This window comes from Bombina bombina, chromosome 9 (genome assembly GCF_027579735.1).
Source record: "Bombina bombina isolate aBomBom1 chromosome 9, aBomBom1.pri, whole genome shotgun sequence".
NCBI lineage: Eukaryota > Metazoa > Chordata > Amphibia > Anura > Bombinatoridae > Bombina > Bombina bombina.
The window spans coordinates 213,919,260-213,937,369 of record NC_069507.1 but is presented as its reverse complement, the minus strand read 5'-3'; the positions used below and the strand labels follow the sequence as shown (position 1 = coordinate 213,937,369).

The 18,110-nt window shown below is 36.6% G+C and overlaps 1 protein-coding gene across 3 annotated transcripts in view; it reads right to left on the bottom strand.

Annotated features, from left to right (window-relative positions):
• Nucleotides 1-18,110, bottom strand: part of CHST15 (carbohydrate sulfotransferase 15) — a 79,983-nt gene that overhangs the window by 10,095 nt on the left and 51,778 nt on the right. For all 3 annotated transcript variants that reach the window (XM_053692604.1, XM_053692605.1, XM_053692606.1), the window contains 2 exons: nt 14,057-14,203; nt 12,978-13,134 (listed from right to left, as the gene is read on the bottom strand). In XM_053692604.1, the coding sequence (XP_053548579.1) occupies nt 12,978-13,134; nt 14,057-14,203 (304 nt within the window). The remainder of the gene's footprint in view (nt 1-12,977; nt 13,135-14,056; nt 14,204-18,110) is intronic.

Sequence of the window (18,110 nt, the reverse complement as noted above, 5' to 3'; positions counted from 1 at the left end):
GGCCTCCAACCCATGGGGGCAATCTACAGAAAAGTACATTACTGTTCATGCACTAAATATTACATCCAAGATATATGGCATCCAAACACTCTAAGCAATAAAGAACTAATAGCCAGGAGTCACTTCCAATGATGTAATGTTGTCTAAGTGGTTAATTGAGCTATGAGTTAACCTCAGATTTTTAAGTTTTTGGTAAATAGGACTTCTTTTTGGGTCCTCCCAACTGTAATTTCTCATAAATTTCAAAAGAAAATTTACCAACAATGTACAATACATCATAAATGAGTTACAATTGAAACAGCTCTAGCGAGACAGTACATTCCTGTTAAGACGTGAGTGCATAGAGATAATTTCACAAGCAGTCTATTCAGATAATATATAAATTCAAATAGGAATAAGGTTATATGGTAGAACGTGTCTTTGGTATCCCAGGCTAACCCTGGATCAATGATATATCCTACTAGGACTCACAGCCTATGTCTAACTCATTTTTTCTTTGATAGGAAGGGGTGTATTATGTGCCGCTATTTTATATCAAACATCTAATAAGGAATGGGGAGTTGCTATGGAATCTGTGTTCCTTAGTTTACTTTAGTAAACAGGGCCCAAGGGAAAACCCTTTGGGGGGGGGGTGGAATACGGAGTAGTAAAATTAGTCCAATAGTACCTTCTCAAAGTATAAAAATGTGTGTTTTCAAACAAGTGGTAGATAGGCAATTGTAGATAGGGCGTTTCCCTTGTGCAGCACAGAACTACTAATGTACACTACATGTTATATAGGCGCATTTGAGCTTTCATATGGGTCTAGATTAAAAACAAGCGCCCAAACATCTCAGGATAATCGAAAACTTGGAGAAACCCCTTTCAATTTAAGAGTAAGGAGTAATATGGATTTCAAAAGCAGAGGGCTATATGTAACCACTGTAGGTAGTACTATCAAAACTATAGGGTTGAAGATTGCGAAGAGATACTGGTAGGTCATCTCGGCCGCAGACAGCCCACCTCTCTCTATACACATTTCAAGCACAACCCAAATACGTGCTGTACCGGTGCTAGATTACGTCCTACAGGTTTGGATATAAATATGTTGCGCAGCAGTATAGCCCAATATAAAATTCTAAATGTATATAACAATCCTCAATGAGAAGCAAAAAAAAAAAAAGAACTGTACCGAAACATTTATCATTATAGCTCCAGCCCCGGGGCACGGGCCCCATACCCCAAAACCTAGAGCAAGCAGTAGCACCACCACGTAACATAGTCTGTGCAGCAGCTCATATAAGTATGAAATATACAGGTATACCCCACTCATACAGCGGGTTAGGGACAGGAGCCCCGCTGTAAAGTGAAAACTGCCTTAAAGTGAAACAAGGCAGTTTTAGCTTTCTTTTCACTTGCCAGTGTGTTTAAAAACTTAAAAACATGTTTTAATTAACTTATATTAGGTGTGCAATAGCGCTAAGTTTAGTTTAACACTAGCACAGCACAGTATTCAATAAATACTGTACCTGTAAAATAGTGACAATCACTGTAGTGCAATTTGCCAGAGTATAGCACTGAGACACAGATTGCACTGTAATGCTGTAAACAGAGTGAACTAAGGATAATAAAATGGTGCCAGTCACTTTTCTTGCAATCTCACGAAGATTACAGCACGGTTTTAAAATCCTTGGAGGTTGAACTTCAGCTCCACAAAGCGCTGTATTAGCGAAGCGCTATAAAGTGAAGCGCTGTAAAGTGAGGTATACCTGTAAATGATTGCGAAATAATATTGCAAGGAGAGACCGATGGTATGTTGTATAAATCATCTCCATTGCTCTACATAGAATTATTCAATCAGCGGGTGTTTCCCCTGTATTAAAAGTATAGCATGCAGTTAGGGTGCATATAAACGGGAATAAACAGATACAAGTTTCAAAAACCTCCTACATTTTCATAGATATCTTAAAGAACTGGACTCTAAATAACTTGACTGAGCACACATAGTTATGTAGCTGTTTAGAGGGAAAAGTGAGTCTCAGAACAGAAAACCATGATATTAAATGAAAGTGTCCAGCGTATTGCGCAGTGTCTCTGGACTCAAAACTTACTAGAAATACCTTGCATAAAAACCAGAGTGAATAGGTACAGAGTACAAAAACCTACAACAATTGCATTGATATCTTAAACAAATTAACTCTAGATAACTTGACAAACACACATATTTATGTTGCTATAGAAAGGGAAAAGTGAGTCCCAGAACTGAAAACAATAAAACTAGATGATACTGTCCAGCATATTACGCAGTGTCTCTGAACTCAGATCTTACTGAAAATATCTTCATCTTGCTTCAAAGTAGTTCAAGCATAATAGCAGGTAAGCTACAGATTGTCCCAAGGAAAGAACAGAGTGCGGTAAGAGTAACTAAATAACCCCTCTGAGGGAAGTCTCGTTAGTCACTTTAGGGTTAATATTCATATACTGAAGGTTAGACGCTCCAGTACCTTTTAAGTGAGTTCTCTATGGGAGGCTAGTAAACGTTAAGTAGGGTAGTGTAGTAATCTACAGTCACATAATATTCTGTTTAACTTAAGGTTAGGGGCTTCAAATGGCAATAAACATATAATAGATACTACCAGTAAAATTGTTGTGTCCATAGGTGTCAAGTCCAGGGGGTTCCAATCATAACATAGACAGCCTCTCCCCAATCTATGGTGTTTTAACCCACACCAGTTTTTTGTAAAATAGGAAATGATGTAGAGTCAGCTCCATAAGAAGAGGTGAGTGTCTGGAATCCCCAAGTTGTCGGCTGCTCTTCACGGCCAATGCTCCGGATTATATGCATGCCTGCATCTCCAAGGTCCGGTCTAGGTAAGATGTGCCCATCTCCCAGCTGAACTGTATGATCGGTGAGTTCCAGCACCGTCCCCTCTGTCTCTGACTCAGGGTAATTAAGGGCCTCAGTTGCACAAATCTGGTGCTCCTGACAACACCATAGCTCCTCCGACGGATCTAAAAATCCTATTGGGGCCAAAGAAATCTTGGCGGTATGGAGGGTGGGCATCTGCAAAGTAGCTGTGAGATCTCCTGTCTCGTTCTCCGCCGTTGATACTACCCCTGGAGCGGAACAAGAGACAAGTTCCGTATGCGGTTTTATTACCCATTCTCCATCAGCATGGGAGCGGCCTGTTTCTGTATATACTCATTCCATTTTGGGTACATGCTGAGGGGAGTTGTGACCCGTTATCAGGAGAACAAGCTTTCTCTCTATGTCTTGCAGTGCCGCCTCTAATTTGCTATACACCTCCTCCATATCATCAGGTTATGTTGCTCCACGTGGGTAGAAAGATGGCCAAACTCCAATATGTTGATCCGGATATTTTAATCAATGGCTTTCCTTGTTTAAGTAGTTCTTAGTTTAGCATATGGTTCTCCTTGTTTAAGTAGCCATTCAGAACTTTTCCCAACATAAAGGACTATCTGAAAAGGTATTTTTTTACTATTTTGGCTACGGAGCTCTCTCTCTATGCATCTGCTCTGGTCCGTGGCTAGCTCCGCCCCCCAAATCAATGCCTCTTTTAATACACACTAGTATCTTATTAGCCCTTGAAGCTGCTGCCCTGCATTGTGCACCCATCTTTAGCTTGTTATCTATTACTACTCCCAAATCCCTTTCCTCTGTTTGGCGAAGTCTTGTCCCATTTAAATAATACGTTGCTTGCTTATTTTTACTTCTAAATGTAGAACCTTGCATTTTCTCGTATTAAATCTCATTTTCCATTTACCTGCCCATACTTCTAATTTTTGCAGATCCCTTTGTAACAAAAGTTCCTCCTCCTCTGACCTAATGACCTTACTTAACTTAGTATCATCTATAAAAATAGAGATGACCCCAGATGGCTGATAATACCTTCTTAGGTCTTATGCTTTCTTGTGCCCAGATCCCAGATATGTATAGTGGCTTATTGACACGTATATGAAACGTACATTATTTTACTATAATAATTATAATGCTTATGCTAGGAAAATGTATTTTGTTAAATTTAGTCTTGATAGTGATGTCACCATAGCCAATATTGTGAGCCCCCTTAGGAGCTTCACTGTGTGGTCCCCATATAATCCAGTGTGATTTTTACTACTGCTTATAGTGGATATGTACTGATAGCATTGATACAGCACAAATGACCTGTTTGTTGTTTTTTAACCACCTCACTACTGACAGAATGTTATTGACAGCTCTGACATCATTAAGATACAATGTTTATAACTTTATATGTCTATGACTATGCAGGTCCTTTATGTTTATGTGGGAAATATTCTTCATCTTATTTTTTCTTAGATGTTAATACTAAGTTCTCCTACATAGCATTGAGCCTCAGATCATCTTTCTACAGATAATATAATATTTTAGCAAGCAAAAATGTCACTGTGATAATGTAAAGATAGAAGTAATCTAAGATATATATATATATATATATATATATATATATATATATATATATATATATATATATATATATATATATATATATATATATATATATATATACTTAACCAGTTTATTACAAACTGAGCAGATCCTTTGATGGTGTTATGCCATTAATTTTGAATGCAGACTCATTTTTAAGAACATAATTTAACCTCTTTTATACTTCACAGAAAGGCCCAACTGATCATTCTCACTGTTCTTATAGTAAGGTGCATTAGTGGCCCTGTGTTATCCTTGTCAGCAGGGTATGTATAACCACCAGAGCCGTCTTTAATATTGACTGGACCCTGGGCAAAAAATTTCTTGACCCCCACCCCACCCCATGCAATTTGCTCTCCACCCCAACATCCCAAAAAACAACTAAATCAATTTATTTTATAATTTTTTATAAAACTATTAGCCCAGCAGTGGATCATCCACTGCTGGGCTAATCATTTAAAAAAAAATGAAATAAATTGCAATATGTGAAACTGGACGTAAGCAGTACTAATAAGTAAATAAATATATAAATTCCTCCACTGTGGATTAATTTAATATTCTTTTGAATGTGATTCTGGTGTGAGGTTTGCTGGTTAAAGAGATTTAGGGCAGCCAACAGGAGCAAAGTAAGGTAAAGACTAAGGAGGATGCATGGAGGTGCACACAAATATAAGTTTACTGACTGGAACAGCAGAACTACTATGGGATGCTGTAAAATCTGAGACAGAGAGAAAACAAAAACTATAACAATAAACCTTACATTAATGTGTGAAGTATCAGCATGACACTATACATAAGCCACACCAGCACATGTCACTTCTTTGCTAGGAACAAGTTCCCTCTCACCCTGCACTAGACAATGCTGCATGGGGAGGGGCGTGTGTGCACTCACTTATTCTTCCCACTGACACCTTTCTACAAAGCACTGTTCCCCTGACAAACTTCAGTTAGTTGATCTTAGGGTCACAGCAGAAAGAGCAGGGCTAAGGGGACCAGCAGACTGGATGCTGTCTGCCCAAGGCTGAATGGATACAGTGTGAGATGAGTCACACAGCCTCAAGACTGAAGAGAGCAGTGTATGCAGCTGCACAGATGCTCAAATCCTCACATGCCTGCTGCTCCAGCTTTCTGCTGCATGTGCCTACAGTTAGCCCTACCCAGAAACAATCCCCACCACCAGAGCAGTTACCTGGTAACAGTGGTAACCCCAGCAGGACCTTTTCTGATGCAATGGGAATGGCTGGATGCAGAGTTAGGTCTTAGCATTCAGTGCTGCACAGTGCACATCTAAAACAGCACATGGCAAAAGCTTGGCATGTCACATGACACCGGCACGCTCTGGCACAGATTTTTAAAAAAAATATATATAAGCAGAGTACTTTTGACTGTGACAGTATTAGGACTGAATGTGTGTGTTCGCCATGTCACATTAGCAGTCTGGTTGAACCATAAAAAATAGGACTCTTGGGCCCCTCAACAGAGACTGGGCCCTGGGCAGCTGCCCCTTTTGCCCTGTGTTAAAGACGGCCCTGATAACCACATTGAGGCTGTTCAGCAATATAGCTATTACACATTGAGAGTCAATCCATGTAAGATATTAGAACACCCCTGAGTTATAGTTACTGAGAGAGAACAAATGTGGTTTGTTATGCTAGTAATTTAAAGTTACATATATATAAATAGAAAAAAGAGGTTCCCCTTTGAGACTCAAGAGTAGTCTCTCAGTGTCCATAATAGCCCTCTGTAGATTCCTATTTTGATAGTGCCGCCATCTACCTTACCTACCCCCTAAAGTGAGCCCCTACCCCGCCGCCATCTACCTTACCTACCCCCTAAAGTGAGCCCCTTACACCGCCGCCATCAATTTTATAAATATTAACCCCTAATTTAATCCCCCTACACCGCCGCCAGCTATATTAACCCTAATTATATTAGGCTTAATATAGTTAATATCGTTATTATATTATATATATTAACTTTATTAACCCTAATTATATTAGGGTTAATATAATTAATATCGTTATTATATTATATATATATTAAGTATAATAACCCTATCTAACTCTAACATCCCTAACTAAATTCTTATTAAAATAAATCTAATTAATATTAATATTATTGATTAAAATATTCCTTTTTAAATCTAAATACTTACCTATAAAATAAACCCTAAGATAGCTACAATGTAATTAATAATTACATTGTAGCTATTTTAGAGTTTATATTTATTTTACAGGTAACGGTATTTATTTTAGCTAGGTACAATAGCTATTAAATAGTTAATAACTATTTAATAGCTACCTAGTTAAAATAATTACCAATTTACCTGTAAAATAAATCCTAACCTAAGTTACAAATACACCTACACTATCAATAAATTAAATAAACTACAAATATCTAAACTAAAATACAATAAACTAAACTAAACTACAAAAAAAAAACAACACTAAATTACAAAAAATAAAAAAATATTACAAGATTTTTAAGCTAATTATACCTATTCTAAGCCCCCTAATAAAATAATAAAGCCCGCCAAAATAAAAAATTTCCCTACCCTATTCTAAATTTAAAAAGTACACAGCTCTTTTACCTTACCAGCCCTTAAAAGGGCCTTTTGCGGGGCATGCCCCAAAGAAAACAGCTCTTTTGCCTGTAAAAAAAAACACAATACCACCCCCCAACATTACAACCCACCACAATCAGCCAATCAGATTTTTCTACCTTAATTCCGATTGGCTAATAGAATCCTATCAGCCAATCGGAATTCAACGGACGCCATCTTGGATGACGTCATTTAAAGGTAGAAGGAGCGAAGAAAGAAGATTGAAGATGCCGCTTTGCTTGAAGACATCACCGGATGGAAGAAGACTTCACTGCCGCTTGATTGAAGACATCGCCGGATGGAAGAAGACTTCATTGCCGCTTGATTGAAGAAATCGCCCGGATGGAAGAAGACTTCTCTGCCGCTTGATTGGACATCGCCCGGATCGGATGAAGAGTTCTGACCGGCTGGGTGAAGACAAGGTAGGGAGATCTTCAGGGGGGTAGTGTTAGGTTTTTTTAAGGGGGGTTTGGGTGGGTTTAGAATAGGGGTATGTGGGTGGTGGGTTGTAATGTTGGGGGGTGGTATTGCATTTTTTTTTACAGGCAAAAGAGCTGTTTTCTTTGGGGCATGCCCCGCAAAAGGCTGTTTTAAGGGCTGGTAAGGTAAAAGAGCTGTGTACTTTTTTAATTTAGAATAGGGTAGGGAAATTTTTCTATTTTGGGGGGCTTTATTATTTCATTAGGGGGCTTAGAATATGTGTAATTAGCTTAAAGATCTTGTAATATTTTTTTATTTTTTGTAATTTAGTGTTTATTTTTTTTGTAATTTAGTTTAGTTTAGTTTATTGTATTTTAGTTTAGATATTTGTAGTTTATTTAATTTATTGATAGTGTAGGTGTATTTGTAACTAAGGTTAGGATTTATTTTACAGGTAAATTGGTAATTATTTTAACTAGGTAGCTATTAAATAGTTATTAACTATTTAATAGCCGTTGTACCTAGTTAAAATAAATACCAAGTTACCTGTAAAATAAATATAAACCCTAAAATAGATACAATGTAATTATTAATTACATTGTAGCTATCTTAGGGTTTAATTTATAGGTAAGTATTTAGATTTAAATAGGAGTATTTTAATTAATAATATTAATATTAATTAGATTTAATTTAATTAGGGATGTTAGAGTTAGATAGGGTTATTATACTTAATATATATATATAATATAATAACGATATTAATTATATTAACCCTAATATAATTAGGGTTAATATAGTTAATATATATAATATAATAACGATATTAACTATATTAACCCTAATATAATTAGGGTTGATATAGTTAATATATATAATATAATAACTATATTAACCCTAATATAATTAGGGTTAATATAGTTAATATAGCTGGCGGCGGTGTAGGGGGATTAAATTAGGGGTTAATATTTCTAAAATAGATGGCGGCGGTGTTAGGGGCTCACTTTAGGGGGTATGTAAGGTAGATGGCGGCGGGGTAGGTGCTCACTTTAGGGGGTAGGTAAGGTAGATGGCGGCGGGGTAGGGGCTCACTTTAGTGGGTAGGTAAGGTAGATGGCGGCGGGTTAGGAGCTCACATTAGGGGGTAGGTAAGGTAGATGGCGGCGGTGTAAGGGGCTCACATTAGGGGGTATGTAATGTAGCTGGCGACGGTGTAGGGGGATCACATTAGGGGGTTATACTTTTAATGTAGGTGGCGGCGGGGTCCGTGTGCGGCGGTTTAGGGATTAAATACTTTATTAGGGATTGCGGAGGGGGATCGCGGTTGACAGGTAGATAGACATTGCGCATGCGTTAGGTGTTAGGTTTATTTTGCAGATAGTTTAGGGAGTTACGGGGCTCCAATAGACAGCGTAAGGCTTACTACGGCTGCATTTTGTGGCAAGGTGAAAATGGAGTAAGATTTCTCCATTTTCGCCATGTAAGTCCTTACGCTGTATATTGGATACCAAACTGCGCTGGTTTGGTATACCTGCCTATGGCCCAAAAAACTACGGGCGAAGGCAGAAATATACGAGCGTAACTTCTAGGTTACGCCGTATATAGGATACCAAACCAGCGCAAATTTCGGCGTTGCCGGCTTTTGCGGGTGACGCTGCATATTGGATCGGGCCTCAAGTGCTTATCAAGTAAAACAAAAAAATAAGTTATTTTACATTTAATATATTCTACACAAAATCCTAAAATATTCTACAGGGATTTGTAATCCTAATGATAAGATATTAAAAAAAAGTCTTTAAAAAAGTGATGTAAAATATATTTTCAAATATTTTCACCTAAGACAAAGTCCCATGTTAGTAGCAGGTAACACTGTGTATTACTGAAAAAAAAAATTAAAAAAAAGATGCCAAAAAGAAAATTCTGTAACATAAGGTATTTAAAATGGTGCAAATTAAAGGGACATTGTACACTAGATTTTTCTTTGCATAAATGTTTTGTAGATGATCCATTTATATAGCCCATCTGTGAGTTTTTGTAAAAATGTATAGTTTTGCTTGTTTTTTTTATTAATATTGTGCTGATTTTCAGACTCCTAACCAAGCCCCAACAGTGTCAGATTTATACTGATGTCTACAGACTCCTGCTGGCTCCTGTTTATCTTATCTGTCTTTTCATATGCAGGGAAGGGGGGAGGGGGAGAGTCTGCTCTTATTGTTTTTCTGGCCCCTTTCACTGGGTGTCCCAGCCTAACCTCGTCAACAGTGCTAAACTAGGAGCTTCTAAGTACGTTTTTAAAAAGTTGTATACTGTATTATATGTATTATATGTATTAGATCAGCATCTGTGCATATTCTACTTTATAGTAATGTCTATTACATGCAGTTATATGAAAATTGGTGTATACTGTCCCTTTAAATGGCAAGCTTAGGCAATTTGCATAATTTTGAAGAAAAGCTGCTACAGAATTTACAGAGAAAGGTACAAAACGTCAGTACTAAGGAAAATTCAAATAATATTATTAGTAAACTCTAGGTATTGATTTGAATTATACTTTGTAACAAATAGCTATCATACAAAAAATCACATGCTAAAGTCAACCCCTAGACTACTGTGTGTTTTAACCCCCGCAAAGTGGTTAAACGCACAGTAGAAATACCGCTCAGTACTTGCAGAGTACTACTGGTCCCAAGTAGAAAACACAGCTGATCCAACCAGCAGTGCTAGTTCTACATCAGTCGTGCAACTAGTGCTGTTGATTTGATCAGTTGCAGTTTCTGCCCGGGAACAGCAGTGCTCTGCGAGTCCGTATTGGTATTCCTACTGTGTATTTAACCCCTTTTTGTGGGGGGGGTTAAAAACACAGCAGTAAAGGGGTGACAGTCTTAAAATGACATGCTCTAATGGATTACAGCATGTCATTCTCTTTACTATAATGGCCCTTTAAGGTTTTTCAGAGACATTTAATAAAATGTAGGTAACAAACATGTAGTCAGTATAGTTCTGTCCACCATTAAGGAACAACCTCTTACACGCACAGTTCAATCTCTGGCCATAGGGCTGGACTGGAAACACGATAACTTGCCAACAGGAAGTTTGTTAACAGAGACTATCATTAAAGGGGCATGGTCAAAGAAGAAAAGCTGACTCTAACAGGGAGTTTAAATATAGAACATCCTTCTTACAGTAAATGTTGTTCCCAAAATGCTTAAATGGACAGATAAGTAAACTTGTAATCTTTAAAAGAGATATTACAAGGGATTAACTGGACCGTATAATAATGCATAATACGTATATCAGCAATTAAAGGGACATTCCTGTCAAAAATGTAAATGCACATAGATGGATTACATATTTGAATAGAAACATATTTGCAATATACATGTATTGTCAAAATGCTTCTAGCAAAAATTATCACTGTTTTAGTGTTTTCATTTTTTTTTACATGTATGTGAAGCATAGCTAGATATTCTCAGTGCACCAGCATTTTAAATACTGCAGCTGCTCAGAGCACTAGTGGGGCTTGTATTATCATAATTTAAACAAACTGAGTCATTATTCGATAGGAGACACACTTTAGGCTCTCTGATTAAGTGCTGTGTTTAAAATGCTAGTGCACAGTGCATACTTAAATACACCTTTGAAACAGCTATAGCTTTTATTAGGAGCATTTTTGCTAATGCATGTATATAACAAAAATGCTTCTATTCAAACCTGAAATGCATCCATGTGAATTTCAATTATGGCTGTGATGTCCCTTTAAGTAGTGAATTGCACAATAGCTGCATATAAAATAAATGCTTTAAAAGCAAATGTAAACTGTACATTTATTAATGATTTACACATTAATTGATTTGCAAAGCTCTGAACATTGTGCTAAATCTTTGAAAACCCTGATCAGTATCTTTATCTTATATGCAATGATTGTGGCCAATTAGGATAAGGGCTTGAGCACAACCTTGCACTTGTTTTCGGCAGATAATCGTTTCTGAACATTTGACTGGTTTTGTCAGAGTGATCGCAATCCTGAAATGCGTCTGCTGTTATCATGTCTGATGTTCTAAATTGTTATCTCACAAAAACAACATGAAATCGTTATCTACACCTTGAGATTTCGTAATCAAAAAAGGAAATGCGAATGATTAACGACAAAGAAAATGAAGATTTTGTGGGTTTGGGATTTACATCACATGGCCTGTATAATGATTGATCCCTTTTTTGTTCTGTGATGCTAGTATGTGATATGAGTATACTTAACCTGTTGTGTTCCAAAAACATAGAGATTTGTATCTTTTTAAGGAATTTTACAGTAGTAGGAACATGTGTTTGTCGGGTTATTGATTACTCTATTTTTTTATCACTGTAAAAGTGCTTTTTATTAAGTTAGGGACTTTAAAAGATCAATAACATAAAAAGTACTGACAACAAACAAAGACATCATGAAGCTCATTGGCAAGTTTTAACATTCTATACCTATGTCTGTGCAATGCTTTCTTAAAGCGACACTGAACCCAAATTTTTTTCTTTTGTGATTCAGATAGAGCATGCAACTTTCTAATTTACTCCTATTATCAATTTTTCTTCGTTCTCTTGCTATCTTTATTTGAAAAAGAAGGCATCTAAGTTATTTTTGGTTCAGTACACTGGACAGCACTTGTTTATTGGTGGGTGAATGTATCCACCAATCAGCAAGAACAAACCAGGTTGTTCACCAAAAATGGGACGGCATCTAAACTTACATTCTTGCATTTCAAATAAAGATACCAAGAGAATGAAGAAAATTTGATAATAGGAGTAAATTAGAAAGTTGCTTAAAATTGCATGCTCTAGCTGAATCACAAAAGGAAAAATTGGGGTTTAGTGTCCCTTTAATTACATTGTAATGTACAGAATTCTTATGCCTGATAACAATAGTATTTAGCTCTCTCCCATCTTCAACAGTGTGAAAAAGAAACAGGAAATAAAAAGTTTTAAACTCATCATTAATTGGTTAATTCAAGCCAGGTGAGCACTTACATTTCATCACAGGTCTATCTAAATGTACAGCAATGATACTCTAGCTCTTATTTTCAAACTGATTAGAATTCTTCAATAGGTAGCAATAATTGTGTCATGACAAATTTTCCTATCATTTCTTTTCTGGGTTATTATAGTTTTATCCTGTGCTTTTCTGTAGCAAACATATGAGTGTATATAGATCAAAGCTTCCCAGGAGATCTTGTAAATTATATAGAAAATATTCAAGGGTGCCAATAATGTTGACCAGAAGTGTAGGCTACAAAATGTGACTTCCAGCCTTTCTAAAGTGCATAGGACAAGTCATTTTTTCTTTAGCACAAACCAAGATATTTTAGAGCAAAAATAGTAAACTACAAAATAAATGTATACTGCAATCTAGTTGTTTCATTTTAAATAATTTTAATTAAGTTAATTAATCAATCAATCAAATGCTATAGAACCCAAATGTACAACAGTATCATCTTGGACCAGAAAACAGAAAGGAATTTGCCATACCTCTCCACAGGATCTCGGAGGATCATGATGAACTTAGCATTAGGTTGGAACGCATGGATGTAATCTTGTATAAGGATGGGGGGTTCAGTGTTTGTGACATTATCATAAAAGTATGTCCATGCACTGTTATCCCACATAGTTGAGGCACTGGCTTCTCCTGCATCAAGATAAACAATACATGAAGAGAAGTTATGTAGAACTAACCACTGTTCTCCTGTGCAACTCTATTCTTTTCACCGAGGGCATCAATATAAAACCTGTATCTCTAAGTGACAAATGGGGGCAAAGTTATTTGCTCAATACCCTTTTTGTTAGGATGCTCTCACGCTGAAAAATACAATATTTTAGTTCTCACACTTTTGGGCATTTTTCAGGGAACATGGCAACAAAATAAAAACCTAACCTGACAATTATAGCTTTGCTTTTATTATAGACAAATGCATATAGATTTAATTGGACAAAGAGCAAAGTCCCAGGAGAAGGCATTTGCCCTCTCTTGCCCCCCCCCCCTTCTGGATGCCCATGTTACTTTACCCCAATAGAGCTGTGGGAGTTTTCAGTATCATCCAGTGAATTTTTAACCCTCGGATTAGCTGTAATCCCTGTTCATTTCAAATCAAAATAAACATCTTTGAACTTTTTTTTAAGCAAAAAATATATACATTTTTAACATGATTAAATACTGCTTTTTCATTTGCACAATGTGTCCCTTTAGTATACCTAGCCTCTTTTTATATCATTTTATACAGTTAACCTAATTATAGTCATAACAGCTAGGGGTACAGGGAGTGTGATTGCTCCTGGGGTCAAGCCAACGTATGTTATATATGAAATGTATTTACAAATAGGCCCTTCAGGAATAAAAGAAAAATGTACACGAAAATACATAAAAGATTTGACAAATTGATGGAATCTGGTTACATTTTATGTGAGGCTGTGCGTATACCAGGTGAAAAGCATTGTGGGTAGTAGAAGGGGAGGGGTTCCAGTTTACTCTTGACCCTATTGGTATTTATAATGGTTATTATTGTTGATATACAGCAGTTAGCCTCTTTGTGTTTACATAAATAGCCCCTTACCAGTGATCAGAGGGTCTATACTGCTTTCTTCTGCTGCATTGTGACCATGATGTTGGCCTTGAATTTCTTGAGCTGCCAAATCAAACAGGTCCAGGTAATCCTCCAATGGGAATGGGCTTTGCAATGGCTCCTTCAGCCTCACAATTCCTTAAGCAAAAACAAGGTCACAATTCAAATATCTAAATTTTATATCCTAGAAAAATGCACCCAACTACAAGTTTTCTGAGATTACTAAAAAAAATAAAAAGTTTCCAAGGAAAGGTCACCATACATTTTTTTTTACTAACATTGCTGGTTACTACATCTAGAAATATGTAAACTTCTTCAGACGCAGACAGCAAATAAGCAATTCCTCAAAGAGAGAAAAAAATTACATTTTGTCTTTATGTTGCATCTAAAAAAAGAGGATTTTACATGAGTTATAGTTTTGTTTTATTTTATTTTATTTATTTTGTATTCTAAAACAGATGTTCCTGTACTGAGAAAATAATATATTTTGTTGTTATGCTTGTGAGGTGTATAACTCCCCACCAATAGAGAAGAGGGAATTTTGCTTATCAGCCACTAAGCAATTAGTCCCTGATCTACAGTTGTACACAGATATGCACTTTCTATTAGCTTCAAAATAAACAGATTTAACTTAGCCTTTTTCATGCGCAAAAATATATTCTTATATGTTTAAATAGTGCTTTTATATGCAAGAATATTGTATGTTTACTTTTCATTTAAAGTAAGTGACATAGATTCACAAACACTATAGGCTTTATTACAAGTGGAGCGCTAATTTATTGCGTTCCCGCAAACGGGCAAATTCGCCCTTTTACAGGCGTGCGATAAATAACCAGCCATTACAATTAGCATTCAAAAAATTAAGGGTCAGACCAGTGGTTCATTTTTTTAAAGTGCCGCAGTTGGCCCCAAGAAAATTGTAGTGTAGTTATGACTAATAAAAAATAAAGCAGCATTTTTCATTTTAAAAATATAAACTGCACTACGTAGTTTTTAGAGGTTAAAAGTGGCAGGTGTGGGTGTTGGGAAAAAAATGGCACTGAGTGCCTTTACATTGCAGTCTATAGGAACTGTGTGTTCCCTGTAATATATATGTATGTGTTTATATTTGTATATACACATATTAACACATAAATATATATGTATATATTCACATACACATATATTTATATCTGCTGCCCATCGCTGTGTGACTTACCCCCTTCACCGCACTAGTTCTCATGCCGTGTCTCATGCCATGTGTGCTGGCCTTTTTAGATACCAGTGCACAATTGTGTGCGCTGATACTACAAGTGGAGCACAAATATTGCGCTCATAAAAGCGCAATTTTGTGCTCCACCCGTAATCTGGCCCTATATGTTCACACTAGTCAGGATAGAAAGTTACTAGTACAGTCAGTGTAAAAGGCAGGCAAAAGTCAAATACCAAGAGACCGATAAAGTTTGAGAGAGAAAAGATTTACGCACATAAAATATTCATTCAGACGCACTAATAAAGAAACAAAAATAAACACAGACATAGGATCAACAAAGAGGACTGGATTGAGTAACTGTGTGTATTACAATTAATAAATATAGTGGATAAGTTTGGGATAAAACTAAGTAAAGGCTCGTATTGTGCTACTTTGTCTTCAGGATTGACAGCCCTACACTACAGGTCCGAGTGACCCTGTTTTCTGCTGGAAACAAATTAGTGAAACGTTGTGTACAAAGCCTAGCTACTAACAGAGAGGAACTATTCAGGAAGGCACCAAACAAATTCAGTGACTCATACATCCTATGGCAGGCACCACAGATGGGTTCTTTATAATTAGATGTAAAGTTGTAAATACACAGAATAACAATAAACAACAAACATACCAGGAAAAAGAGTACATTTAAATGATGAGACAGGAAGAGCTGCAAGCCTAGCTCCTGTATACAGCAAGACCAAAGACAATAGCAGATCAAAGAAAACCAAAATAATTATGTAGCACTTACTTGTAACATTAGTATGTAGCAATTTTGGATGACAAACTAAAACAAGTGTCGTAAAAAGCATGTATATATTAATCACTGCCGAAAACTTGTTATTAGGCATTCATTTACAATACAACTGCCAAATATGGCCAAGTGGGATTTGCAACTGGAAGCAGCCCCTCAGATCCCACCTAAAAAAATGATGATTCAGCCCCAAAATACCAGATAATCCTCTGATAGAGGAACATGGCAACCCCAGAAAATAATTTTACCCTTTAACAAACAATGCCTCAATAGCTTGTCCTTTGTCATCACCTGGGAACAACAGATTTTACCCCAGTTGTGTTTTTCAAAGAATTTACCTAGAAAGGACAGCCCCAAAATACCAGACATGGCATAACATGGTAACCCCAGAATATAAGTTCTGCTTTTATTGGGTCTTGTAAGTGAGGTGAAGCAATATCCCTCTAGCATGTTGATCAAGGGGTCCACACTTTCCTCTTATCATCCTCAGGCAGACTCCAAAAGGGTAAAAATGTATGTATTAAACCCTTGCCCTAAATGGATGTAGGTACTACGTCACACAGAATTTTTTTTGTCACCATCTGTAATGATCTTCTATTGGTGCCAGTGGGAGGGAGGCAGGTTGGTGCCTCAGTGCAGGAGGAGGAAGGGGCGGGTCCCTACACTAAGGCAAAAAAGGAGTTTGAAGGAAGAGAGAGGGATGGGTCCCTACGTTACAGAAGAATATAGGTTTGAGGGGGGTTGAGGGGGAGGTGGGTCCCTACACTGCAGGAAATTATTGATCACTTGGAGGAGGGAGTTGGTGAGGATGGGGGGATCCCTATACTACAGAATATATATATATATATATATATATATATATATATATATATATATATATATATATATATATATATATATATTTAATAAAAAATTCAAATTAAAACATAAACTTAATAATTTGTTACTGGCAAGGTACAGTGGGAGAAGGGAGGGTTAGAGAGCTGTTTGCGGGGGATCAGGGAGGTGAGCAGGTGAGAAGGGATCCCTACACAAGAGACATTAAAAAAAATAAGTATATATTTATTTAAAAAGAAAAGCCCTACACTGCATACTGGTAGACTGTCTGACAGTATCTAAGATGGTGGTGACCAGAGGGTAGGGGAGGAGGGAAGGAGGGAAGAAAGCTATTTGGGATGGTTCAGGTAGGAATCAGGGGGTGGGTGGCGTTAGGTGGAACAGTAATCCCTACACTAGAACAAATATTATCCATACAAGCTAAACTGACTAAACCATTCACTATCGGGAGTTTCAGAAGTGCGGTGCACAGCTGCAATTAGCGGCCTTCTAATTGCCAAAAACAAAAAGCAAACCCATGCATGTCTGCTATTTCTATTTCTAACAAAAAGGATTCTAGAGAAGCTTTTACAACCATTTGTCTTATGACTGCAGTAGTTGGGTCTAGATCAATACCTCAGATTGTCTACTTATATATATATAGTTTTCACAGTTAAATAAAAAAAAACAGAGGCTCTATTTCTTTTTAAATGGATTGATAGCAAAAAGTTCTACCAGTTCTCCAGTACTTTGGGCAAGTTTTCTCTGACTTTCCCAGCAGTGAAGGGGTGACAATAAGAGAGAAGTGTTAAACCAGGAACAAATAAAGCCTAAATAGCTTTTTTATTCATTGTTAATATACAGTATATGTATACTTATATAGTATATAGTAAATGACCCCGAAATGTCACTGTATCACAAAAATACTTTCTAAAAATCAAGTGAGTTCTGACCTCTATACTATTTGTAAATAAACTGCAATTAGATGTGAGTGTATATATATATATATATATATATATATATATATATACACACACAGGGAGTGCAGAATTATTAGGCAAGTTGTATTTTTGAGGATTAATTTTATTATTGAACAACAACCATGTTCTCAATGAACCCAAAAAACTCATTAATATCAAAGCTGAATATTTTTGGAAGTAGTTTTTAGTTTGTTTTTAGTTTTAGCTATTTTAGGGGGATATCTGTGTGTGCAGGTGACTATTACTGTGCATAATTATTAGGCAACT